Source organism: Salvelinus namaycush, chromosome 16 (genome assembly GCF_016432855.1).
Source record: "Salvelinus namaycush isolate Seneca chromosome 16, SaNama_1.0, whole genome shotgun sequence".
In the NCBI taxonomy this organism is placed as follows: domain Eukaryota; kingdom Metazoa; phylum Chordata; class Actinopteri; order Salmoniformes; family Salmonidae; genus Salvelinus; species Salvelinus namaycush.
This window is the reverse complement of record NC_052322.1, coordinates 45,365,821-45,393,340: the sequence shown is the minus strand read 5'-3', so window position 1 is coordinate 45,393,340 and position 27,520 is coordinate 45,365,821. Positions and strand designations below refer to the sequence as shown.

The window sequence follows — 27,520 nt, the reverse complement described above, 5'->3', positions numbered from 1 at the left end:
AAAAAAAAAAAGTTTAAAAAGTTGGACTTCTGCGTTGCCAGTCACACCGATTGTAGTGCATTATCTTAAAATGTGTCAAAAACAATAATCTGCTCATGAATAGCAAACATCTTATAAAGTTTAGATACGGTGACATGACAACGGGATAAAAATGTAGGGATTTATTTTAGATGCCAAATTCTATGGCGACGTAAGAATTTTCAAAAAATCATGCTGAATTAATGTTAGCTTTATATGGTCAGAAGTATTTAAAAATAATAATAGGGGCTAACCATTGTATAAAGATTACCATCATGCCAAATGCATACAAGTCTCAACACAGAATCTGAGTGAACATCACATTTTAGGATAGAACGCATCCTTCCCATATAAAACATTGTGCAACAGTTGATCTGACCTTAAAATATATATTTTTTTAACTAAAAAACTAAAGCCATTTGAAATGCACATACCGTGTCAGAAACACAACATTAAAGTGCACTTAAAATTATACAAATCCAAAAAGTATATTTCAAAAAAATAAAATAAAATCTACAGTTGTGTATAAAAATGAAAAAAAAAAGATTATAATTTAACTTTTCAGTATTTAATTTTTTACAACTGCAAAGGTGATACAGGACTTTCTATACACATATACTGTCACAGGGTAGTATAACCCTGCAGTAGCAAAGAGGGAGTAGGGACAACGCTCAGAGATGCAGGTTTAAAAACAGTGAATTAAGACTGCGTATTTATCCAAAACATACAAGGAAAGCTACGTCCATTTTGATTGAGGCCTTTTGACATAGGTAGAAAGTTTAAGGTACCACAAATCAGTTGATTCCAAGGAACACTCAGAGCCAGATCGGAGGTGGGTAAAGATGAGGTTGAGGCAACATACAGCTCCCTACCTCTCCTTTAGCCAGCCGCTGTAGGTCTGTAGAGTCTGGAGAATCTAAGGCACCTCAGAACCCTGATAGATGATTTGGCTTGTGTTGACCTCTAGTTCCCCTCTTCCATATGCCTGTCATCATATGTGCTCCAGGAAGAACAGCATGTAGTGATTCCAGCAGCGACCGGACCACGTGACATGACGTGTTGCAGCGTGCCTCACCCTCCGGCCTGTACAGTCAGTTCACCATGCAGTACAAACAAAACACTCCCCACTTATTGAGGACAACAGAGAATTAAAGCTCAACTGTGTAACAGACAGACCTGGATAACAGCTTGTAAACCTAAAGTAGGGACATTGACATACACAACCACTTCTGCACAGAGAAACACACTCCCCCCACCATGTCATTGACATGTACAGCAAAGCATTGAGATCAAGGTGTAATCTGTCCTTTCAGACGCCAGCCCCCCATGTCCACGTCTCCTCCCATCACACTGCAGACCTAGGAGGGGCCCAGGAGGACACATGCATAGTAGTGAACTAGAGCTCAAAAAAGGATTGGTCTAGACGACACCATCCTTATCTGTTTACATTAAGAACATGTGTGGGACCCATAAGACTTAGGCCAGACTTAAAGGGAAGGTAGTACTCAACTGCTTGTCTCTGGAACATCACACACAGATGGCATAGTATTGTACTGCACTGCAGTAACCATGTGGGTTGGTAAGGTAGATACAAATCTCTTTAAAAAAATGAAAAAATGATAAGAGCTATGGTCTCAGGTAAAATAAAAATATATATAAAAAATAAAAGTGCTTGAATCAGTCTTGAGTCTCCGTCACTTTCTCTTGCAGACTGATTTGCAGTCAGTAGAAAAACAAAACAAAAAGCAGTCTTCAATTTTGGGTCCAAAAACAGGAAATGTGTGGAGTTATCACTTGGGCACCAGCCCACGGGATTGAGGGTATAAAGGATGTCCTGGGCTGGAGGGGCTGTATGGAGAGTTGGGGGTGCGAGAAGTAGGGGTGCCAGTCTTCTTACCCGTTTTAGGTCGGCTGGTTGGAAGAGAAGATAACGTTATTTTTTTGGGGGGGGGGGGGGGGGGGGGGGTACTGATGTGGAAACATCATTGGATGGCTTCTAAATTTGCTTATGACTATTGCTTTATAAACCCTGTGGTATCGAGTAGACCTGTGACACTAAACAGGCAGAAACCCTCCCTACTGAAATAACTAAAGGACAAAACCCAGAATGGCATTGGAGGGAAGTGACCATTTTACGGCTCCTGACCAATTGTGCTATTTTTTTGCGGCGAGCGTAACGTTTTTTTGTACATAATGTTGCCGCCATCATTTCTTGACAGAAAAGAGCTTCTGGACATCAGAACAGCGATCACTAACCTCGATTTCGACGAAGATTTCTACTTCAATGAGTCGGAGGTGAAAGACATGGATTATCGCAGACCAGGCCCAAATCCCCAACACTCAAAGGAGGAGGAGACGGCGCTATAGGAGGCCAGTGCGCAGGAGGAGGAGACTACGTCAGAGAACAGATAGGTCACCTCTACCCACTGGAGAATAAACTGGATGAGACTTATCAACGGGACCTAAAGAACTGTAATATCCTATGTTTCTCAGAGTTGTAGCTGAACAAGGGCAATATAAATCTTGGCAGGACAGAATGGTGACGTCAGGGAAGATCGGGGGGGGGGGTGTCTCTTTGTTAACTGGTGTGCAATCTCTTATATATAAAAAAAATAAAAAAATATCGAGGTTCTACTCAGCCGAGTTAGAATACCCCATGAGAAGCCGTAGACTAGTGACGTATGGGTTGACTCATAACTCGCAGTCCCCGTGGTTATATCCGCGGGGCGGACTGGTTTAGGGTCATGAAATATTGTGTGGATGAGGGGAGGGTGGATGAGAAAACAATACCATAAAAATAAAAAAAACACATCCAGAAATGCATAATTCATATCTATGTCCTACATTGAGGTTTTTCTTCCATTATTTTAGGCTGCCTGGTATTAGTGCGTAAGCCTAATCTTGAGGGCCTAAGTGTACGTGCAAATAGCCTTCACACCAATCGCTTTTAGATACAGACAGAAAACATTCACTTCAATCCATGGAGGCAAAAAGGACAATGTCGGAGTTTAATTCAATAAGCGAAAAGCTGTGAAATGAAGAGTTGGGGGGGGGGGGAGAAGGGAGGGCCAGAAAAGTCATGTTTGGGAAAGATCAGGTAACGTGGTTTTAAGATGATAGCAGTGTTATGTTGTTATGTGTGATGATTGTGAGGCGCTGTACACATTCGATAATCACTATACAGAGACTTCAAATAGGCTTATGGCATGTCAAGGGAACTGTAGCCTTCTGTTTAGATGGGTTGAATGGAAACAGAAATCTGGACACTTACTGTAGGTATATAAAACCACTCACATAGCCTTAATATTAAAGAACTACTGCAGAATTAAGCATTACTTCTTACAGCAAAATTATTACTTGGAAACAGGAGTAGAAATATTTGATTTCTTTCCTTCAGCATCTTGAGAGAATGCGAATGCTCAGTTAGGGACCGTCTGTAGAGGTGCCATCTTTATCAGCATCATAAAAGCCCTCCAACGAACCATCAAACTGGCAAAACGTAAATATAGGACCAAGATCGAATCCTACTACACCGACTCGGACGCTCAGAGGTGGCAGGGCTTACAAACTATCATGGATTACAAAGGGAAACCCAGCCGCGAGCTGTCCAGTGACGCGAGTTTACCAGACGAGCTAAATACCTCGCTTTGAGGCAACCAACACTGAGGCAAGCAACAAAGCACCAGCTGTTCCGGACAACTGTGTGATCACTCTCTCCGTAGCCGATGTGAGGAAGACCTTTAAACACGTTAAACATTCACAAGGCTGCAGGGCCAGCCGGATTACCAGAACTCAGAATGCACTGACCAGCTGGCAAGTGTCTTCACTGACATTTTCAACATCTCCCTGACTCAGTCTGTAATAGTTACATGTTTCAAGCAGACCACCAGAGTCTCTGTGCACAAGAAAGCCAAGGTAACATGTCTAAATGACTATCGCCACATAGCACTTACATCTCTAGCCATGAAAAGCTTTGAAAGGCTGGTTATGGCTCACACCCTGGACCCACTCCAATTCGCATTCCGCCCCAACAGATCCATAGATGATACAATCTCGATTGCACTCCACACTTCCATTTCCCTTCTGGACAAAAAGGGACACGTTAGAATGCTGTTCATTGAAGGCTGAGCTGTAGTCAACACCATTGTCCATTACTCTCCAAGCTCAGCACTAGCTAAGGACCCTGGGATTAAAACACCTAATCACTAAGGAATTATCATGGTCCACACACACACACCAACAGTTGTCAGGAGTCTGAAAAGATTTGGCATGGGCCCTCTGCAGCTGGGCCTTCCAAGTGGCGCAGCAGTGCTTGAGGCTTCACTACAGCCCCGGGTTCGATTCCAGGCTGTGTCACAGTCGGCCATCACCGGGAGACCCATGAGACAGCGCACAATTTTCCCAGCATTGTCCGGGTTAGAGGAGGGTTTGGCCGGCCGGGATTGTCTTGTACCATCGCGCTCTAGCGACTCCTTGTGGCAGAGCCGTGCACCTGCAAGCTGACCTCGATCGCCAGCTGTACGGCGTTTCCTCTGACACATTGGTGTGGCTGAAGAAATAAAAGCTGAAACAAATCATTCTCTGCTATTATGCCGACATTTCACATTCTTAAAATAAAGTGATGACCCTAACTGACCTAAAACAGGACATTTTTACAAGGATTAAATGTCAGGAATTGTGAAAAACTGAGTTTAAATGTATTTGGCTAAGGTGTATGTAAACTTCCGACTTCAACTGTACGTCAGAATGCTGTTCATTGACTATAGCTCAGCATTCAACACCATAGTACCCTCCAAGCTCATCATTAAGCTCGAGGCCCTGGGTCTGAACCCCGCCCTGCGCAACTGGGTCCTGGACTTCCTGACGGCTGCCCCCAGATGGTGAAGGTAGGAAACAACACCTCCACTTTGCTGATCCTCAACACAGGGGCCCCACAAGGGTGGGTGCTCCGTCCACTCCGGTACTCCCTGTTCACCCATGACTACATGGCCATGCACGCCTCCAACTCAATCATCAAGTTTGCAGATGACAACAGTAGAAGGCCTGATTACCAACAATGATGAGACAGCCTACAGGGAGGTGGTGAGGGAAAATAACCTCTCCCTCAATGTCAACAAAACGAAGGAGCTGATCGTGGACTTCAGGAAAAAGTGGAGGGAGCACGCCCCTATCCACATCAACAGGACCGCAGTGGAGAAGGTGGAAAGCTTCAAGTTTCTCGGTGTAAACGTAATTGACGATCTGAAATGGTCCACCTACACAGACAGTGTGGTGAAGAACGCGCAACAGCGCCTCTTCAACCTCAGGAGGCTGAAGAAATTTGGCTTGGCCCCTAAGACCCTCAGAAACTTTTGCAGATGCACAATTGAGAGCATCCTGTCAGGCTGTATCACCGCCTGGTATGGCAACTGCTCCGCCCACAACCGTACGGCTCTCCAGAGGGTAGTGAGGTCTGCACAATGCATCACCGGGGGCAAACTACCTGCCCTCCAGGACACCTACAGCACCCGATGTCACAGAAAGGCAAAAAAGATCATCAAGGACAACAACCACCCGAGCCACGGCCTGTTCACCCAGAAGGCGAGGTCAGTACAGGTGCATCAAAGCTGGGACAGAGACTGAAAAACAGCTTCCATCAAGGTCATCAGACTTAAATATCCATCACTAGCCGGCTACCACTCGGTTACTCAACCCTGCACCTTAGAGACTGCTGCCCTATATACATAGACATGGAATCACTGGCCACTTCAATAATGGAACACTAGTCACTTTAATAATGTTTACATACTGCTTTGCTCATCTCATATGTATATACTGTATTGTATTCTACTGTATTTTAGTCAATGCCACTCCGACACTGCTCATCCTAATATTTATATATTTCTTTATTCTATTTTACATTTGTGTATTGTTAGATACTACTGCACTGTTGGAGCTAGGAACACAAGCATTTCACTACACAACAATAACACTTGCTAAGAATGTGTGTATGTGACCAATAAAGTTTGATTTGAATAGTTAGTCCGGGTAGTTATTTGGTTATCTGCATTAACCCTTTCTGCACCAACTCTTTTGACTCATCACATACGATGCGGTTAGTTTATTATCTATCCTGTTGCCTAGTCACTTTATTTATAGTTGTATGTACACTACATTAGTAAAAGTATGTAGACACCTGCTCGTCAAACATCTCACTCCAAAACCATTCATATTAATGCACAGAACAAATCTTGAATGTCATTGTATGCTGTAGCATTAAGATTTCGTTTCACTGGAACTAAGGGGCCTAGCCCAAACCATGAAAAACAGCCCCGGACCATTATTCCTCCACCAAACTTTACAGTTGGAACTATGCATTGGGGCAGGTAGTGTTCTCCTGGCATTAGCCAAACCCAGATTTGTCCATCGGACTGCCATATGGGGAAGGGTGATTCATCACGCCAGAGAACGCGTTTCCACTGCTCCAGAGTCCAATGGCGGTGAGCTTCACACCACTCCAGCCAACGCTTGGCATTGCACATGGTTATCTTAGGCTTGTGTGCGGCTGCTCGGCCATGGAAAACAATTTCAAAAAGCTCTCGACAAACAGTTCTTGTGCAGACGTTGCTTCCAGAGGCAGTTTGGAACTCAGTGGTGAGTGTTGCACTCGGCGGTACTGTTCTTTGAGCTTGTGTTGCTTACCACTTTGCAGCAGAGCCGTTGTTGCTCCTAGACCTTTCTACTTCACAGCACTTAGTTCACGGGGGCAGTCTAACAGAAATTTGACAAACTGACTTGTTGGAAAGGTGGCATCCTATGACAGTGCCACGTTGAACGTCACTGAGATCTTCAGTAATGCCATTCTACTGTCAATGTTTGTCTATGGAGATTGCATGGTGGTGTGCTCGATTTTATACACCTGTCAGCAACAGGGGTGTGGCTGAAATAGCCAAATCCACTAATTTGAAGGGGTGTCCACATACTTTTGTATATATAGTGTACATATCTACCTCAAATATCTTGTACATCCACTCAGTACTGGTACCCCGTGTATATAGCCAAGTGATCATTACTCATTGTGTATTTATTCCTTATTTTATTTTTCTATTTACATTCCCCCCCCTTGTAAGCATTTCACTTTTAGTCTACACTTGTTGTTTTTCAAAGCCTGTGACAAATACAAATTTGATGATTTGTACGGAATGGGACAGCGCCTTACCCAGACTTTGGTTTCTTGACTGCCCCAGTGCTGGTGGTCTGGGTGGGTCCGAGGCTGCTGTGGAACCCAGAGGCATCCACCTGGATCGCATCCTCTTCCCGCAGAGCATCCTCCAACGCTGCTGCTACCGTGGGCGCTATGACCGGCTCCTCATACTCCTTAGTGGTCCGAGCAGGCAGGTCCATCTCCAGCATCAGGATATTCTCAGCCTGGTGAAACAGACAGAGGGGGGGGGGGGGACTGCTACCACTCAGAGGCCGAGGCGTGAGTCACAGTCACCAGGGACAGAGAGAGGGGAGAAGACAGAGGGACAGAGAGCAGAGGGATGGGAGAGGGAGGGACAGAGAGCAGAGGGAGGGACAGAATGCAGAGGGAGGGGAGAGGGAGAGCAGAGGGAGGGACAGAGAGCAGAGGGATGGGAGAGTGAGGGACAGAGAGCAGAGGGATGGGAGAGTGAGGGACAGAGAGCAGAGGGAGGGACAGAATGCAGAGGGAGGGGAGAGGGAGAGCAGAGGGAGGGGAGAGGGAGGGACAGAGAGCAGAGGGAGGGACAGAATGCAGACGGAGGGGAGAGGGAGAGCAGAGGGAGGGGAGAGGGAGGGACAGAGAGCAGAGGGAGGGACAGAATGCAGAGGGAGGGGAGAGGGAGAGCAGAGGGAGGGGAGAAGACAGAGGGACAGAGAGCAGAGGGAGGGACAGAATGCAGACGGAGGGGAGAGGGAGAGCAGAGGGAGGGGAGAGGGAGGGACAGAGAGCAGAGGGAGGGACAGAGAGCAGAGGGAGGGGAGAGGGAGAGCAGAGGGAGCGGAGAAGACAGAGGGACAGAGAGCAGAGGGAGGGACAGAGAGCAGAGGGAGGGACAGAGAGCAGAGGGAGGGGAGAGGGAGAGCAGAGGGAGGGGAGAGGGAGGGACAGAGAGCAGAGGGAGGGACAGAGAGCAGAGGGAGGGGAGAGGGAGAGCAGAGGGAGGGACAGAGAGCAGAGGGAGGGGAGAGGGAGAGCAGAGGGAGGGGAGAAGACAGAGGGACAGAGAGCAGAGGGAGGGACAGAATGCAGACGGAGGGGAGAGGGAGAGCAGAGGGAGGGGAGAGGGAGGGACAGAGAGCAGAGGGAGGGACAGAGAGCAGAGGGAGGGGAGAGGGAGAGCAGAGGGAGCGGAGAAGACAGAGGGACAGAGAGCAGAGGGAGGGACAGAGCGCAGAGGGAGGGGAGAGGGACAGAGAGAATAAAGAAGATCATACCTTGTATCTGACATCAGCCCTTATCACCATGGACGTGCGGGCGTGCTGGCTCAGGGGTCTTCTGTAGCCCACCGCTGACACTGGCCTGGTCATCATCTGCTGGTCACTGAGAGAGAGTTATCAAAAAGACAGCCATATCATTTGTTATGAGGGTTATCAAAAAGGCATACAAATTGTATGTGTTCCTTCCTACACGAGGGATTTGCCAACCACTTAGGTCAAACCCTGTACATGTATGCATTATTGCAGCATGTTTTGTACGCATATTTGACCATGTGTATATCTAACTACTACTGCATAATTAATTTGCACATACTCCTCTATGCGTGTGATGGGACGCATCTTCCAGTGGTCGTCCTCCTCGTCCAAGAACGCCCTGTTCACAATCTTATTCTTCTCCTCCACGGGGATGAAGTTCTCAATGATGAGATGCCTGGCAGACAGAATAACAAGGTCACCTCTTAACGGCCTGAGGATACTAACATTGATAATAGGAGGATGCCTAGGCAGTCATGGGGGGGGGGGGGGGGGGGAACCGCAGTATAATACCTAATCTAGAACAACTCTCCATGTTCCTTCCTGATATTCAAGGCCAAAGCTAAATCACTCATGTTTATTCCAGGAATGTGCTCATTGTCAGAGGGGAACAACCAAAATAGACAACATTGATCTTTTATATATATTATATATATATATAAATATATATATATAGTGTGTGAGAAATGAGAGATGTGTGCTGGTTGGTGGCCTGGCAGGGTCCATACTTGAGTTTGAGATCCCTGGTCAACTCATTCTGGGTCTGCTCCAGCTCCTGTCTCTCCTTGATGTGCAACTCCTGGACCTCATAGATCTCAGTTTTCACTGCCTGTAGCTTCGCAAAAAGCTGAGGGGAGAAGAATCAGAGGTATAATGAGGCAGAGAGCACAAGAGGAGATGACACCATGGTTTCAGTGTAACAAACAAACGTACCAAGCGCCAAGGAAAACTGAGCACATTGTGCATGCCACAATCGCCTTTTAACTCTAGTAAACTGACAACATAAAGGACAGTTTTCTATGGAATCAAATGCACTATTTTGATACAGTTCCTCATCGACCTTTTTCAGCTTCTTTGTCTTGACGTCTACTTCCTGTTGTAGAGAGCTGTATGTCTCCTTCAACTCCAGGGTCTCCTCGTCACGATTCTCCACCTGCTGTTGCATCTCCCTCTCTCTGCGTTTCTACACACACACACATCCTCTCAGTAAGAAGGGCAAGGATGTGTAATCCCACAAAGAACACTACTCACATAAATAATTGAACTCTTCCCATCAGATGGCAAATCAATACTATTAAGATTGTCTATTGAGTGTTCAATTCTCTCCATCAATAAAAGTCCATCCATACATATTACCTGTTCAGCGATTTCCTGTCTCTTCTGTTCGAGGATCCTTTGTTGTTCATTGGTGTGGTCCACGATGTTCTTCCCGCCCATCAGAAGCTTACTCTCCATCGCCTGGGAGAGGACACAAGAGGTGTGAGGGAAACACAAAATAGCAGTCAAAAGTTTGGACACACCTACTCATTCAAGGGTTTTTGTTATTTTAACTATTTTCTACATTGTAGAATAATAGTGAAGACATCAAAACTGAATTAACACATGGAATCGTGTAGTAAAAAAAAAAAAGTAAAAAAAAGTGTTAAACACATTCTGCAAAGTAGCCACCCTTTGCCTTGATGACAGCTTTGCACACACTGCATTCTCTCAACCAGCTTCACCTGGAATGCTTTTCCAACAGCCTTGAAGGAGTTCCCACATATGCTGAGCACTTGTTGGCTGCTTTTCCTTCACTCTGTGGTCAAACTCATCCCAAAGCATCTCAATTGGGTTGAGGTCAGGTGATTGTGGAGGCCAGGTCATCTGATGCAGCACTCCATCACTCTCCTTCTTGGTCATATAGCCATTACACAGCCTGGATGCATGTTGGGTCATTGTCCTGTTGAAAAACAAATGATAGTGGGACTAAGCGCGAACCAGATGGGATGGCGTATCGCTGCAGAATGCTGTGGTAGCCATGCTGGTTAAGTGTGCCTTGAATTCTAAATAAATCACAGAGTGTCACCAGCAAAGCACCCCCCCACCATCACACCTCCTCCTCCTCCATGCTTCGCGGTGAGAACCACACAAGCGGAGATCATCCGTTCACCTACTCTGCATCTCACAAAGACACGGCAGTTGGAACCAAAAATCTCAAATTTGGACTCATCAGACCAAAGGACAGATTTCCACTAGTCTAATGTCCATTGCTCGTGTTTCTTGGCCCAAGCAAGTCTCTTATTATTTGTGTCCTTTAGTAGTGGTTTCTTTGCAGAAATTCGACCATGAAGGCCTGATTCACGCAGTCTCCTCTGAACGCGCTTGATGGTTTTTGCGACTGCACTTGAAGAAACTTTCAAAGTTCTTGAAATTGTCCACATTGACTGACCTTCATATCTTAAAGTAATGATGGAATGTCATATCTCTTTGCTTATTTGAGCTGTTCTTGCCATAATATGGACTTGGTCTTTTACCAAATAGGGCTATCATCTGTATACCACCCCTACCATGTCACAACACAACTGATTGACTCAAACGCATTAAGGCAAGAAATTCCACAAATTAACTTTTTACAAGGCACACCTGTTAATTAAAATGCATTCCAGGTGACTACCTCATGAAGCTGGTTGAGAGAATGCCAAGAGTGTGCAAAGCTGTCATCAAGGCAAAGGGTGGCTACTTTGAATATCATTTTTATTTAATTTGTTTAACACTTCTTTGGTTACTACATGATTCTATAGTTGAGGTCTCCACTATTATTCTACAAAGTAGAAAATAGTACAAATAAAGAAAAACCCTTGAATGAGTAGATGTGTCCAAACTTTTGCCGGGTACTGTATAGAATGAAAAAGAGAATGTTGGGGTGAAAAGGACCAGAATGTAGTCTCCTCACCTTGACTTTGGCAGTCAGCATCTCGCCTGCTTCCTGCTCCTTTTTCAGGGCGTCCATCTTCCTCTCCTTCTCCTTTAGCAGCCTCTGTTTCTCCTCCGCCACCAGACTGTGATCCTCCATGATGGCCTTCCGCTCCCTCTCCAACTTTTCCTGCTGTACACGCCAATAATCTGCACCCACTTTATCAAATGGTTCTACACCATCATCCTCCTCCGTCTCTCCATCCTCTGTGTCCTCTTCTAGTTCATCCCCAGCTTCTCCAACCCCCCTCTTCTTCTTCCCTGAGCGTTTCTCTAACTGCTCTTTGAGCCGAGCAATCTCTTCCTGGAACTCCCTGAGCAGAGCATCTTTAGGGTCCTCGTTGACGCGGGGCTTGTTCTTAATGTTCTTGGCCCGGTTTGAGTAGCGTAACGTGGTCAGTGTTTCCTCCACGTTGTAAGAGGCTGGTCCGATGTTAGCCACCATGACTGTGCGGGCATTGCCCCCCAGGGAGTCCTGTAGCAGGCGGGTGAGCTTGGAGTCGCGGTAGGGGATGTGGGTACTCCTGCCGTCCACTAGGGCAGAGATGACATTCCCCAAGGCTGACAGGGACAGGTTAATCTTGGTGGCTTCCTTCAGGCGCTCTCCTTGGGCTCCTGTCTTGGTCTGCCTCTCACTGCCAGCCAGGTCCACCAGGTTCAGTTTGCCCACTCGAATATGGTTCTCTCCGTCGACGCCCAGCTCGCTGCACTCGATGGTAATGACGAAAATGGCATGTGATCGGGAACTGTGCTCGTTCATGTTGGTGGAGCCCACTGAGCGGTTCTGGTTCCCCACGTTCATGACGTGCTCTATTTCTCGTACGCTCTTAGTGACGAAGGAGGACAGGTCCTTGACGTATACACCTGTGTCTGGCCTCTCTTTCAGCTCCAGCCGGCGGGACTGGTCCTTGGACAGCAGGTCCCTGATCTCCTCCTGGTAGATCTCCAGGTACGAGGCCCTCACCAGGTACTGCTGGTTCTGGGAGCGGGAGATGTGTGTGAAGACGTGCTCAAAGGAATTGGGGATTACACCCCTTCTCTCTGGGTCATTGCGCACCCCCTCCATAGTGTAAGTCTTTCCTGTACCTGTCTGGCCGTATGCAAATATGGTCCCATTGAAACCAAGTAAGACAGAGTCTACCAGGGGCCTGAAGGTTTCATCATAGAGATCTACCTGTTTGGAGTTCCAGTCGTACACAGAGTCAAATGTAAAGACCTTGGGGTGTTCGTGGGCTGCAGCCCCCCGGGGGTTTCGAACGGCCACCTGGCCCAGCTTCACATCCACCTGCACCACCCTCTCAAAGTTGGCTGCCCGCTCCTTCTCATTCATGGGTCGACAGCGGACCACCACCTTGACTGACTCTCTGGTCTTAGACATCGTGACGGTCCCCAGACAAACTGGCCTTGTCCCCCTGGCTTGTGTTTCTTTCCTTCAAGTATTGTACAGAGTCAAGAGTTCACAATATCAGAGATGCCAGCATCAGAACCTGTAAAAATGTATATTTTTTTAAACACATATGATTATTTTCAAATAGCTATTGCCAACACGATTCGTTCATGTTTTTTTCTGTGATTATGAAGAACTTTGTGCACTGTGCATCAAACTAGCTTCCTGGCTACAACGTTTTCAGACCGATAGCTAGCAGCTACACTACATGGCTAAGAGTATGTGGACACCTGCTTGTTGAACTTTTCATTCCAAAATCATGGTCATTGATATGGAGTTGGCCTCCACTCTTCTGGGAAGGCTTTCCACCAGATGATGGAACATTGCTGCGAGGATGTGCTTCCATTCAGCCACAACAACATTAGTGAGGTCAGGAACTGATGTTGGGGGATTAGGCCTGGCTTGCAGTCAGCGTTCCAATTAATTACAAAAGGTGTTCGATGGGGTTGAGGTCAGGGCTCTGTGCAGTTAAGTTCTTCCACACCAATATCAACAAATATTTTCTGTATGGACCTTGCTTTGTGTACAGAGGAATTGTTATTGTGCTGATTTAGCTTCCAGAGGCAGTTTAGAACTTGGTAGTGAGTGTTGCAACTGAGGACAGACTATTATTTAGCTTGTGTGAGCTTGTGGCCTACCACTTTGCGGCTGAGCCGTTGTTGCTCCTAAACATTTCCACTTCACAATAACAGCACTTACAGTTGACCGGGGCAGCTCTAGCAGGGCAGAAATTTGACAAAGTGACTTGTTGGATAGGTGGCATCCTATGAAGGTGACACATTGAAAGTCACCGAGCTCTTCAGTAAGGCCAGTCTACTTCAAATGTTTGTCTATGGAGACTGCATGGCTGTGTGCTCGATTTTATACACCAGCCAGCAACGTTTTTAATTTATTTAACTAGGCAAGTCAGTTAAGAAAAAATATATAATTTACAATGACGGCCTACCTCGGCTAAACCTTAACGACACTGGGCAAATTGTGCACTGCCCTATGGGACTCCCAATCACAGTCGGTTGTGATACAGCCTGGAATCAAACCAGGGACACCTCTAGCACTGAGATGCAGTGCCTTAGACAGCTGCGCCCCTCGGGAGCTGAAATAGCTCAATCCACTTATTTGAAGGGGTGTCCACATACTTTTGGCAATGTAGTGTAGTTAGCAAGCTAAAAAACAACACAGCTGGCCGGCGACGTTTAGCTAGCTAGCAGCTTGAGCTTTCAGTTACACTGCTAGCTAACTGGTTAATAAAACTAGGCAAGAACACAACATAGAATTAGGTTAGCTAAACTAGTTACTGTAGTTAACGTTAAGTAATTTCGTTAGCAAAACGTTGAAAAGGCATGAGTTATTGGCACACACAAAGTCACGTTAGCTTGGCAAGCTAGCTAGATAGTTATCGGTCAGTGCTCACTAGTGAAAGCGTCGGAATATATCAACTCTGGTACTTCCGATACTAGCTAGCTAACGTTAGTTGATTGACGGTAACAAGCTAGCTAGCCAGTTCATCGCTGTGCACAGGCAAAATAACAAAATTGTCAAAGACTTTTCGGTTTGCTAATTCTGGCAATTATAGCAACAATAAGATATCTAGCTAACAAATTGGAGAACAGGTTCACATCATCCGGAAACAGATTAGAAAATGTGATTTTGCTAGCCAGCTCGTTTACAAAGAACCGGGACAGCACCCCAACAACCTCGATCGGACGGCCTAGCAACGGAAAAGAACACATCCTTTCTCAGAAAGGGCAGTAGACAAGACAGTGCAGTTCGATGATGGGAGGCATCTCCTTGTGCAGTTTACGAGAACAAGCACACAATTAAGGTGAAACTCAGTGACATTGTTAACTAGCTATAATGCAAGATCCATGACAACATTAACATTGTCCGCTAGTTACCAGTCAATCCAGCGCTTCCACCCAGTCAGCCATTAGAGCAGCCGTCCTTGCATCCCAGAAAAGTGTCCCGGATGGAATGGAGAGGTGCCGGTTATGGCTTTTAACATCGCAGCCAATCGGTGTCTTTGTCCTGTTATGTAACAGCTAAAGACCTCTTCCTCATAATAAATTGGAGCAAATGTATCGTACAAAATCGTGTCAATATAACTTGGGACATTTTTATTCCAAAAAATGCATAGAGAAATTGAACATCTAAAAAGTGAGGACATGCATTAATTGGTTTAGGCTACAGACATGTATCACCAGTGAAGCCTGAATCTTTTCCATGTATCTGCACTGTGCACACGCAGGAAGCTCAGTCATCATCACATTTCAGGGTTAATGCATAAATGCCATGTTCCCAGTCATTTTCATCAAAGAGTAATAATACTAGTTAGTAGGTACAAAGCTTCAAAACTGAAAGAAAACATCAGAAACAGTCACAGTAATCATGTTGTACACAAGTATAGTAAACATTTACTTTTGGCCTTATTAGAGCACATTACAAGAATGGATGAGGAAGACTGTCAACCTCCCACTATAACTAGTATCTGCAGGATCCGTTACTGCACTCCTGAGAGGGTTATTTTACACCCTCATCCACCAGGTCCCATTTACGCAGTATTAAAGAAGAAAGGTAAGACAGGGACATTACACTGGAAGTCTTCTCCACCCAGGGTTCAACAGGGTGAACTGAGATCCTGCTAACTTGGGGGTGGCAGGTAGCCTAGTGGTTAGAGCGTTGGGCAAGTAACCCGAAATGTTGCGAGATCGAATCCGATTGCTGATAAGGTAAAAATCTGTCGTTCTAAACCACCCACGGTTCCTTGGCTGTCATTATGAATTTGTTCTCCCAAAATAAAGGAAACGCTTGAGTAAATGAGGGATACAAAGTATATTGAAAGCAGGCGCTTCCACACAGGTGTGGTGCCTGGGTAATTAACATCTGATCGTTTATAAAAAATAAAAAAAATGCTGGGTAGACCATTGTTTTGGCTACGCCCCCATAGGATGACAATGAGGCATGAGTGGTTTGATGAAAATGTAAACCATATGCCATGGCTGTCTCAGTCACCAGATCTCAACCCAATTGAACACTTATGGGAGATTCTGGATCGGTGCCTGAGACAGCGTTTTCCACCACCATCAACAAAACACCAAATTGGGGGAAAATGGTGTCACATCCCTTCAATAGAGTTCCAGACACTTGTAGAATCTATGCTGAGGTGCACTGAAGCTGTTCTGACTCGTGCCGTATTAAGACGTCGTTGGTGTTTCAGCAGTTACTTGTTTATAGCTGTGGCTATAAATCAAATCACATGTTATTGGTCACATACACATGGTTAGCAGATGTTATTGGTCACATACACATGGTTAGCAGATGTTAATGCGAGTGTAGCGAAATGCTTGTGCTTCTAGTTCCAACCATGCAGTAATATCTAACAAGTAATCTAACAATTTCACAACTACCTTATACACACACACAAGTGTAAAGGAATGAATAAGAATATGTACATATAAATATATGGGTGAGAGATGGCCGAACAGTATAGAGTACAGTATATACATATGAGATAAGTAATGTAGGGTATGTAAACATTATATAAAGTGGCATTGTTTAAAGTGACCAGTGATACATTTATTACATCCAATTATTAATTATTAAAGTGGCTAGAGATTTGAGTCTGTATGTTGGCAGCAGCCACTCAATGTTAGTGGTGGCTGTTTAACAGTCTGATGGCCTTGAGATAGAAGCTGTTTTTCAGTCTCTCGGTCCCTGCTTTGATGCACCTGTACTGACCTCTCCTTCTGGATGGAAGCGGGGTGAACAGGCCGTGGCTCGGGTGGTTGTTGTCGATGATCTTTTTGGCCTTCCTGTGACATCGGGTGTTGTAGGTGTCCTGGAGGGCAGGTAGTTTGCCCCCGGTGATGCGTTGTGCAGCATAGAAGGTATTGCGGAAAATGTTTTATTTTTTATTTTTATTTTTTATGTAACCTTTATTTAACTAGGCAAATCAGTTAAGAACAAATTCTTATTTACAATGACGACCTACCCCAGCCAAACCCAGGCGACGCTGGGCCAATTGGGCGCCGCCCTATGGGACTCCCAATCATAGCCGGATGTGATGCAGCCTGGATTGTTGATGCTATGAAGAGTATAATAATGTAATGTATACAGCGTGTGTAATAATGCTACTGCTTGTCTAATAGCAGTGGTGTTGTGGAGGGTAAACAACTTCATTATTTTGCGCTCGGGTTCAGCTGAAAAAATGGGAGCTTGACTTTATTCACCGCGAACGGTGATCAGAGTTTACTAAAAACATTTTTATCACTACATCACTGTAATAGTGAGTGTGGAGTACAAGATCACATTCCCACACTGCAATGTCCTCCTCCTCACCCAAGATTCAAAAGCCATTCTAAAATTCTAAAAGCAATTTGTCATGGACTACCCAGGAAGGGCAAATCTTCACAGCTCGTCTTGCTTGTTAAAATTTTCCAGCGTAGTCCATTCCCGAAGAAAGACGACGACGGGGCATGGACATCACGGTCTCGTTTGACAAAAGCAGGAAGAGGATGACACACAATTCCCAACGAAGTGGTCAGACTGGCTTAGTATGTACAAGTCCATCTGGGCCAAGTCTGGCTTGAAGCTCACCACCTTCACCTGGGCACGGACAGAAACAATGATACACTGAATATAGCAGTATGCAAACAAAGCATGTTTACCAGCAGCGCAACACCTGTGTAAAATGGATGTACTGGGTATTTGTATTTATTTTTACTGACAAAGGACATCCAATCGATCACTCCAAGCTCACCTTATTGGAAGAACTTTTGGATCTCAGCGAGTTGGGACTGTGGCGATGTAAACAGAACGGGTAGAGGTTCTCTTGACCCAGAGCTTGAGGGCCCTGCGGATCTCAGCGAGGTGGGACTGTGGCGATGTAAACAGAACGGGTAGAGGTTCTCTTGACCCAGAGCTTGAGGGCCCTGCGGATCTCAGCGAGTTGGGACTGTGGCGATGTAAATAACGTGTAGAGCTTCTCTTGACCCAGAGCTTGAGGGCCCGGCGGATCTCAGCGAGGTGGGACTGTGGCGATGTAAATAACGTGTAGAGCTTCTCTTGACCCAGAGCTTGAGGGCCCTGCGGATCTCAGCGAGTTGGGACTGTGGCGATGTAAATAACGTGTAGAGCTTCTCTTGACCCAGAGCTTGAGGGCCCGGCGGATCTCAGCGAGGTGGGACTGTGGTGATGTAAACAGAACGGGTAGAGCTTCTCTTGACCCAGAGCTTGAGGGCCCGGCGGATCTCAGCGAGGTGGGACTGTGGTGATGTAAACAGAACGGGTAGAGGTTCTCTTGACCCAGAGCTTGAGGGCCCGGCGGATCTCAGCGAGGTGGGACTGTGGTGATGTAAACAGAACGGGTAGAGGTTCTCTTGACCCAGAGCTTGAGGTCCCGGCAGATCTCAGCCAGATCCGGGAAGCACATGGTCATGGTGTTATAACCCATGGTCATGCTTTACCGACTGAGCCACACGGACCAAGTGTGTGTATTTGTGTGTTCCCAGCTCATTGACTGAGCCACACGGGCCGAGTGTGTGTATTTGTGTTCCCAGCTCATTGACTGAGCCACACGGACCAAGTGTGTGTATTTGTGTTCCCAGCTCATTGACTGAGCCACACGGGACAAGTGTGTGTATGTGTGTGTTCCCAGCTCATCCAACCAGAGCCAATCCTCAGCTGTACGCCCACATATGGCCTGGGTAGCGATGTGGTTCCTGTTCCGCTCTCCTACACTACATACTGCTGCAGACCCATATACTCCTGTATCACAGGGAACTGAGCTGGGGCACCAGGACAGAGCCAGGACAGGGCACCAGGACAGGGCGCTCTGATGGAGGGAACCTGCACATGGAGGACATGAAAGGGGAAGCAAATTGGGACTGCAGTTAAAAATTAGCCAGCTGGCTAAAACGGGCACTTCTATAGTCATATTGAATAATGGGCACTATCCTTGTAAAAATACATTTCAATTAATACATTTCTTATGGTATTTATTATGTTATACCACCAGTAAGTTAAGCCTAAATCATGCTCATGTTCCACTAATAGGACAGCTATTTACTGTGTATCCAGTGAGGTAGGTGGTAGGAACTGAAGGACAAGCCACCAAACAAGACAGACCTGTCACACTCCAATCCTACATGGTCACAAAATAGAAAGGATGTCCCATCCTGATAAATACAGACAGTGACGTTTCAGAAAACACCATGAGTGAGGCTTTACAAGACATTTATACCAGATCCAACTGTTTTCATCACGTGGTAAACATAAATACACTGAAATAGAAAACGTAACATGCAACAATTTCTAATATTTTACTGAGTTACAGTTCATATAAAAGGCAATCAGTCAACTGAAATAAATTAATTTAGGTCCTAATCTATGGATTTCACATGACTGGGAATACAGATATGCATCATTTGGACACAAATACCTTCAAAAGGGTTAGGGACATGGATCATTAAACCAGTCAGTATCTGGTGTGACCACCATTTTCCTCATGCAGCGTGACATTACCTTCGCATTGAATTGATCAGACTGTTGATTGTGGCCTGTGAAATGTTGTCCTAATACTCTTCAATGGCTGTGTGAAGTTGCTGGATATTGGCGGGAACTGGAACACACTGTCGTACATGTTTGGGATGCTCTGAATCAACATGCTCAAACGGTGACATGTCTGGTGAGTATGGAGGCCATGGAAGAACTGGGACATTTTCAGCATCCAGGAATTGTGTACAGGTCCTTGCCCCATGGGGCTGTGCATTATCATGCTGAAACATGAGGTGATGGCGGGCGAATGAATGGCACAACAATGGAACTCAGGATCTCATCAGAGTATCTCGGGACATTCAAATTGCCATAGATATAATGTAATTGTGTTCATTGTCCGTAGCTAAAACCTGTCCATACCATAAACCTCACCGCCACCATGGGGCACTCTGTTCACAACGCTGACATCAGCAAACGACACCATACACGTGGTCTGCGGTTGGGAGGCCGGTTGGACGTACTGCCAAACACCAGTCTCAACGTCAACAGTGAAGAGGCGACTCCGGGATGCTGGCCTTCTAGGCAGAGTTGCAAAGAAAAAGCCATATCTCAGACTGGCCAATAAAAAGAAAAGATTAACACAGAAGAACACAGACACTGGACAGAGGAACTCTGCCTAGAAGGCCAGCATCCCGGAGTCACCTCTTCACTGTTGACGTTGAGATAGGTGTTTAGCGGGAACTATTTAATGAAGCTGCCAGTTGAGGACTTGTGAGGCGTCCGTTTCTCAAACTAGACTCTAATGTACTTGTCCTATTGCTCAGTTGTGCACCGGGGCCTCCCACTCCTCTTTCTATTCTGGTTAGAGACAGTTTGCTCTGTTCTGTGAAGGGAGTAGTACACAGCGTTGTACGAGATCTTCAGTTTCTTGGCAATTTCTCGCACGGAATAGCCTTCATTTCCCAGAACAAGAATAGACTGATGAGTTTCAGAAGAAAGGTATTTGTTTCTGGTTATTTTGAGCCTATAATTGAACCCACAAATGCTGATGCTCCAGATACTCAACTAGTCTAAAGGCCAGTTGTATTGCTTCTTTAAAATCAGAACAGTTTACAGCTGTGATAGCACAATTGCAAAAGGGTTTTCTAATGATCAATTATCCTTTTCAAATGATAAACTTGGATTAGCTAACACAACGTGCCATTGGAACACAGGAGTGATGGTTGCTGATAATGGTTCTCTGTACACCTACGTAGATATTCAATTTTTTTTTTTTTTTATCTGCCGTTTCCAGCTACAATAGTGATTTACAACATTAATGTCTAAACAAGGACATTTCCCCAAACTTTTGAACGGTAGTGTATGTAAACTAATTTGTGCACAAAATTTGAGAGAAATATGTTTTTTTTCTGCTTATGGAACATGTCTGGTATCTTTTATTTCAGCTCATGAAACATGGGACCAACACTTCCCATGTTCCAATGATATTTTTGTTTAGTATAGACGGCATGTGAGAGATGTGTAGGTAAATACAGTTATAGTAACAGTCCACCAGGGGGCAGTGTTTTACTGTGCCATGGCATTCTTTTCATTGGCATGAACAACACCAAAGCAATTAATTAGTTACAAGAAAGGAATTTAATTGATGTAAAAAGACTGACTCTGTTCCATGGCCTAGCTTTCAAACAATCTCTCTGACCAGTTTCAAAGTATATTTTTTTGGTAACTAGGCTCAATACCTAAACAACAGTCCTCAGTAATCATCTCTGACTCTACACATCAATCACAACACTCACCTTCATGGGGCAGGACTTCTTGTCTACACTCCTCTGGGCAGCTGACTCAGTGGGCTGCCCTTAGGCCAGAGTGTTGGGGCAAGCTGCTTCGTGAAGTTCTCTAGGCTTACCACGCGGTGGTAGTGTGTCAGGGCCTCCAGCTGGAAGAACTCACTGTAGGGGACATGTACCTGTTAAAAGGGGGACACAGCTGTGAGCTTGAATCCTTCCTGCGTCTCATTTCTCCCAAAGTGTGCACTTGTTCACATCACTTCATGGATTTAAAAGGAAAGGACTGGTGAGATCAACATCAGGAAACGTGATTTCGAAACGTACATTTGAGTATGGAGGCGCGTGGTGGCGGTACACTGCCATTGTGCAACTCAGCATTTTTGCGAAAGCCAAAGACCCCAGAAAGTAGTCGGCTTGGTTTACAAATCGACCTGAGGAACCAAATTGGCATTGGCAATTAATTATTTGAATTGGCTAGGCTATAGTTACTCCAAATTCAACTATGAAGTTAGCTGGTTTAATCACAATTTTTATTTGTAAAATAAAAAGCTAGATAGCAATAAATACATTAACCTGCATGAATAAATACAAGTTAAATAAACTTGACGGGGTAGGCCGTCACTGTAAATAACAATTTGTTCTTAACTGACTTGCCTAGTTAAATAAATACAACCATAGCCTACACATCACCAGATCATTATTCAAAAGACACCGGAGTAGTTCATGTTTACAAGGAAAGTTGATACAATTATTACCCATGCAAGGCAAATAGAAAATGTAGTCACACGTTAACTCTGTAGCAAACGTTAGACTCATTTGTAGCAATATTGCTGTAAGGAAATAACAGACCACAAAAAAGTTGCAGGTGATTCAGTTTCGCCGCCATTGTGTTTCATTCTACATCCCAGAATGCATTGGATACTGAAAAAAGTTTAACCCCCGAGGTGCTGATCTCCTTGTTCAGCTGCATCACTGAAACTTAAATTGATGTGGAATTGGACATTCATATGATCTTGGATGGTATATGGAATCTTTAGACACATGTGTGAAAGAGAGGGGGGGCTACAGACTTTGGTAAAGAGATTATCACAGGATTTGTATGTGTAAGGTAAAACCAACACATACCCTTAGACTAGTAACACTTTGTTTGGGTGTGGCCTCAAACCACATTACATAAACTCTTAGAAAAAACGGTTCCAAAAGGATTCTTCAGCTGTCCCAATAGAAGAACCCTTTTTGGTTATACGTAGAATCTTTTTGGGTTCCATGTAGAATCCTTTGTGGAAAAGGTTCTGCATGAACCCAAAAGGGTTTCACCTGGAACCAAAAAGGGTTCTTCAAAGGGTTCTCCTATGGGGACAGCTGAATAACCCTTTCAGATAGCACTTTTTCTAGGAGTGTAGTGCTGTGTGTGTGTTTAAGAGTTTAAGAGAGAAAGGGTCTGCCTGAATATTTGTGCATTGTATGGGGCATTAAAAGCCCTCCCTGTCAACACTGCTGTCAATGAAGACATATGGTCTAATTGGGTGAAAATCTAATCTTGTTTTATAATTATTGTAATTTAGAAGACAGCAGAAGTTAATGAGGTGTCTTTTGCTTTAAATGTTATACTGAACAAAAATATAAACGCAACATGCAACAATTTCAACTATTTTACTGAGTTACAGTTCATATAAGGAGATCAGTCAATTGAAATGAAGAAATTAGGCCCTAATCTATGGATTTCATATGATTGGGCAGGGGTGCAGCCATGGGTGGGCCTGGGAGGGCATAGGCCCACCCACAGCCAATCAGAATGAGTTTTTCCCCACAAAAGGGCTTTATTACAGACTGAAATACTCCTGTTTCATCAGCTGTCCGGGTGGCTGGTCTCAGATGATCCTGCAGGTGAAGAAGACGGATGTGGAGGTCCTGGGCTGGCGTGGTTACACGTGGTCTGTGGTTGTGAGACCGGTTGAACGTACTGCCAAATTCTCTAAAACGATGTTGGACACTGCTTATGGTAGAGAAATGAACATTCAATGCTCTGGCAACAGCTCTGGTAGACATTCCTGCAGTCAGAATGCCAATTGCACACTCCCTCAACTTGAGACATCTGTGGCATTGTGTTATGTGACAAAACTGCACATTTTAGAGTGGCATTTTATTGTCCCCAGCACAAGGTGCACCTGTGCACTGATCATGATGTTTAATCAGCTTCTTGATATGCCACACCTGTCAGGTGGATGGATTATCTTGGCGAAGGAGAAATGCTCACTAACAGGTACTGTATGTAAACAAATTTCTGCACAAAATTTGAGAGAAATAAGCTTTTTGTGCATATGGACCATTTCTGAGATCTTTTATTTCAGCTCATGAAACATGGGACCAACACTTTACATGTTGTGTTAATATTTTTGTTCAGTATAATAGACAGACTAACCGTGAGCAGTTGATATGTTCATGGGTGAAATCTCCCATCCCCCTTCTTCCGCAACCATGTGCAGATATGCGTACTCATGCAGACCAATTACACACAGACATATGCAGATACATATGCAGATACAGACTTTTCCTCAAAATCCTTCTGCTGTTCTATATGTATGTGAACCTTTCTTACTCTGAATGTAGTTCACTCATAGAGGTCCATGACATGTATGTGACCGTGCAGAATACCAAATGAAATATGTGCTGTAATGAGCTCTGGTCAATTGCTACCAGGTTGTGGAACTTGATGGATTGACTGTTTGTCCCATAACTTGAGAGGAAACTGCTCAAAGCCCACTCTTACAGGTTCAAATTCAGTCATCGCAATTCAAGGTATTTTCTCAGTCTCTCTTTCATGTGTTTTCCTCTGTCTCTTCGCGGGCCTTTTTCCCTGTCTTTCTCTGCTCCACCCCCATCTCCTGAACACACACTGTTTTTCATTGTTAGAGATGACAGTGATGATACGAATGCAGAGAGACACAACTCCCCACCCTGAGACCTCCTTCAGATGGATAACTGAAATAGATTAACAGACGACGGGCGGTGTATGATTGTTATTTATATTTATGTCTCTGTCTCTTTTAGCCTCACTATTTCTCTCTTTTAGCTTCATAATGAGAGATGTACAAATGCTAGGCATGGGAACTTTAAGGCACAGGAAAGGTTGCAGAGCACCGATAAGACATGTCCATAATCTGCAAACCTCTGTGTATCTATTTGCATAAACAACTACATTTTATGTGGATGTCTTTCCATCTGTTTCTATGCTTACTATTATCTTATCTACCCATCCCCCCTCTCTCTACCTTGTCTCTATGAAGTCCCCCTCCCTTTACCTTGTCTCTATGAAGCTCCCCTCTCTCTACCTTGTCTCTATGAAGCCCCCTCTCTCTACCTTGTCTCTATGAAGCCCCCTCTCTCTACCTTGTCTCTATGAAGCCCCCTCTCTCTACCTTGTCTCTATGAAGCCCCCTCTCTCTACCTTGTCTCTATGAAGCCCCCTCTCTCTACCTTGTCTCTATGAAGCTCCCCTCTCTCTACCTTGTCTCTATGAAGCCCCCTCTCTCTACCTTGTCTCTATTAAGCCCCCTCTCTCTACCTTGTCTCTATGAAGCCCCCTCTCTCTACCTTGTCTCTATGAAGCCCCCTCTCTCTACCTTGTCTCTATGAAGCTCCCCTCTCTCTACCTTGTCTCTATGAAGCCCCCTCTCTCTACCTTGTCTCTATGAAGCCCCCTCTCCCTACCTTGTCTCTATGAAGCCCCCTCTCCCTACCTTGTCTCTATGAAGCCCCCTCTCTCTACCTTGTCTCTATGAAGCCCCCTCTCTCTACCTTGTCTCTATGAAGCTCCCCTCTCTCTACCTTGTCTCTATGAAGCCCCCCTCTCTCTACCTTGTCTCTATGAAGCCCCCTCTCTCTACCTTGTCTCTATGAAGCCCCCTCTCTCTACCTTGTCTCTATGAAGCTCCCCTCTCTCTACCTTGTCTCTATGAAGCCCCCCTCTCTCTACCTTGTCTCTATGAAGCTCCCCTCTCTCTACCTTGTCTCTATGAAGCTCCCCTCTCTCTACCTTGTCTCTATGAAGCCCCCTCTCTCTACCTTGTCTCTATGAAGCCCCCTCTCTCTACCTTGTCTCTATGAAGCCCCCTCTCTCTACCTTGTCTCTATGAAGCCCCCTCTCTCTACCTTGTCTCTATGAAGCTCCCCTCTCTCTACCTTGTCTCTATGAAGCCCCCCTCTCTCTACCTTGTCTCTATGAAGCCCCCTCTCTCTACCTTGTCTCTATGAAGCCCCCTCTCTCTACCTTGTCTCTATGAAGCCCCCTCTCTCTACCTTGTCTCTATGAAGCTCCCCTCTCTCTACCTTGTCTCTATGAAGCCCCCCTCTCTCTACCTTGTCTCTATGAAGCCCCCTCTCTCTACCTTGTCTCTATGAAGCCCCCTCTCTCTACCTTGTCTCTATGAAGCCCCCTCTCTCTACCTTGTCTCTATGAAGCCCCCTCTCTCTACCTTGTCTCTATGAAGCCCCCTCTCTCTACCTTGTCTCTATGAAGTCCCCCTCCCTTTACCTTGTCTCTATGAAGTCCCCCTCTCTCTACCTTGTCTCTATGAAGCCCCCTCTCTCTACCTTGTCTCTATGAAGCCCCCTCTCTCTACCTTGTCTCTATGAAGCTCCCCTCTCTCTACCTTGTCTCTATGAAGCCCCCTCTCTCTACCTTGTCTCTATGAAGCCCCCTCTCTCTACCTTGTCTCTATGAAGCTCCCCTCTCTCTACCTTGTCTCTATGAAGCCCCCCTCTCTCTACCTTGTCTCTATGAAGCCCCCTCTCTCTACCTTGTCTCTATGAAGCCCCCTCTCTCTACCTTGTCTCTATGAAGTCCCCTCTCTCTACCTTGTCTCTATGAAGCCCCCCTCTCTCTACCTTGTCTCTATGAAGTCCCCTCTCTCTACCTTGTCTCTATGAAGCTCCCCTCTCTCTACCTTGTCTCTATGAAGCCCCCTCTCTCTACCTTGTCTCTATGAAGCCCCCCTCTCTCTACCTTGTCTCTATGAAGTCCCCTCTCTCTACCTTGTCTCTATGAAGTCCCCTCTCTCTACCTTGTCTCTATGAAGCTCCCCTCTCTCTACCTTGTCTCTATGAAGCCCCCTCTCTCTACCTTGTCTCTATGAAGCCCCCTCTCCCTACCTTGTCTCTATGAAGCCCCCCTCTCTCTACCTTGTCTCTATGAAGCCCCCTCTCTCTACCTTGTCTCTATGAAGCTCCCCTCTCTCTACCTTGTCTCTATGAAGCTCCCCTCTCTTTACCTTGTCTCTATGAAGCCCCCTCTCTCTACCTTGTCTCTATGAAGCTCCCCTCTCTCTACCTTGTCTCTATGAAGCCCCCTCTCTCTACCTTGTCTCTATGAAGCTCCCCTCTCTTTACCTTGTCTCTATGAAGCCCCCTCTCTCTACCTTGTCTCTATGAAGCTCCCCTCTCTCTACCTTGTCTCTATGAAGCCCCCTCTCTCTACCTTGTCTCTATGAAGCCCCCTCTCTCTACCTTGTCTCTATGAAGCTCCCCTCTCTCTCCAACAGAGTCTTATGTCCTCCTGCCTATATGGAAGAGGTGGTTGACCTTTGACCTTTCCTCCTGTCGACTAGCAGTGATGTCACACCGTCCTTGCTTTACTAGTGCCTGTTGGTGTACACTCCCAGTGGACCAAAAATGACAGCGTATAGACTGAATACATTTTTAAAGCTATACTTGTGCTCAACACACAACACACTAGATTGCTAGCATGGAAAGAGACAGGAAATAAGGATAAGCGATAAGGAAACCGGGTAGATAAAAGGTATTTAAGAGAATCTTATTTCAGTGTTGTACTTTACTGACATCAGCATTGGTTTCCCCTCTGGCAGCATCACAAGGTTATGATGTATTTCTGGTTTGACGGGCAATACTGGGTCCACCCTTCTGCCTTATCAACCTACTGCAGACTGCTGGTGTAGACTGTCTCTTGATGATACCACACCTCATCAAAAGTACTCAGTCACTACTAACCTCTCTCACGATACCTCCCTACCTAGGTCATTACCAAGCCAACTCAACAAATGTAAGGGTATGTTTTCATTGTGAGTAACTATTACTTGTTACCATACTACCACTACGTTATTACATATTTATTCTGCGTTGTAATATAAATTGTACACTTCCATATAAAGTAACATTCATTCAATCTAACATCAAAACAAGGTCTCAAACCCTGTTTAACAGTCACTCCTACAACAAGGTCTCAAACCCTGTTTAACAGTCACTCCTAAATCAAGGTCTCAAACCCTGTTTAACAGTCACTCATACAACAAGGTCTCAAACCCTGTTTAACAGTCACTCCTAAAACAAGGTC

General features: G+C 45.4%; 1 protein-coding gene and 2 long non-coding RNA genes across 4 annotated transcripts; all 3 read right to left on the bottom strand.

Moving 5' to 3' along the window:
* Positions 1-213: 213 nt before the first annotated feature.
* Positions 214-14,869, bottom strand: LOC120061492 (kinesin-like protein KIF3B). Of its 2 annotated transcripts, none has more exons than XM_039011339.1 (9): positions 14,788-14,869; positions 11,426-12,875; positions 9,850-9,951; positions 9,554-9,676; positions 9,222-9,340; positions 8,774-8,890; positions 8,458-8,563; positions 7,217-7,425; positions 214-1,929 (listed from the first exon to the last, which is right to left on the bottom strand). In XM_039011339.1, exons 2-9 carry the CDS (start codon positions 12,821-12,823, stop codon positions 1,809-1,811), a joined length of 2,295 nt encoding a protein of 764 aa, XP_038867267.1. In that variant the 5' UTR covers positions 12,824-12,875; positions 14,788-14,869; the 3' UTR covers positions 214-1,808. The 2 variants fall into 2 exon arrangements, with proteins under 2 accessions (XP_038867267.1, XP_038867266.1); XM_039011338.1 differs by having other exon boundaries at positions 11,426-12,932; positions 14,788-14,858.
* A 2,214-nt stretch (positions 14,870-17,083) lies between these two features.
* LOC120060802 lies at positions 17,084-19,423 on the bottom strand. Its single transcript, XR_005478266.1, has 2 exons — positions 17,649-19,423; positions 17,084-17,494 (listed from the first exon to the last, which is right to left on the bottom strand). It is a non-coding gene; the product is annotated as an uncharacterized LOC120060802 (long non-coding RNA).
* Positions 19,424-21,142: 1,719 nt separating this feature from the next.
* On the bottom strand, positions 21,143-22,063 carry LOC120060803. The gene is made up of 3 exons (XR_005478267.1): positions 22,021-22,063; positions 21,496-21,602; positions 21,143-21,350 (listed from the first exon to the last, which is right to left on the bottom strand). It is a non-coding gene; the product is annotated as an uncharacterized LOC120060803 (long non-coding RNA).
* Between the last annotated feature and the right edge of the window lie 5,457 nt (positions 22,064-27,520).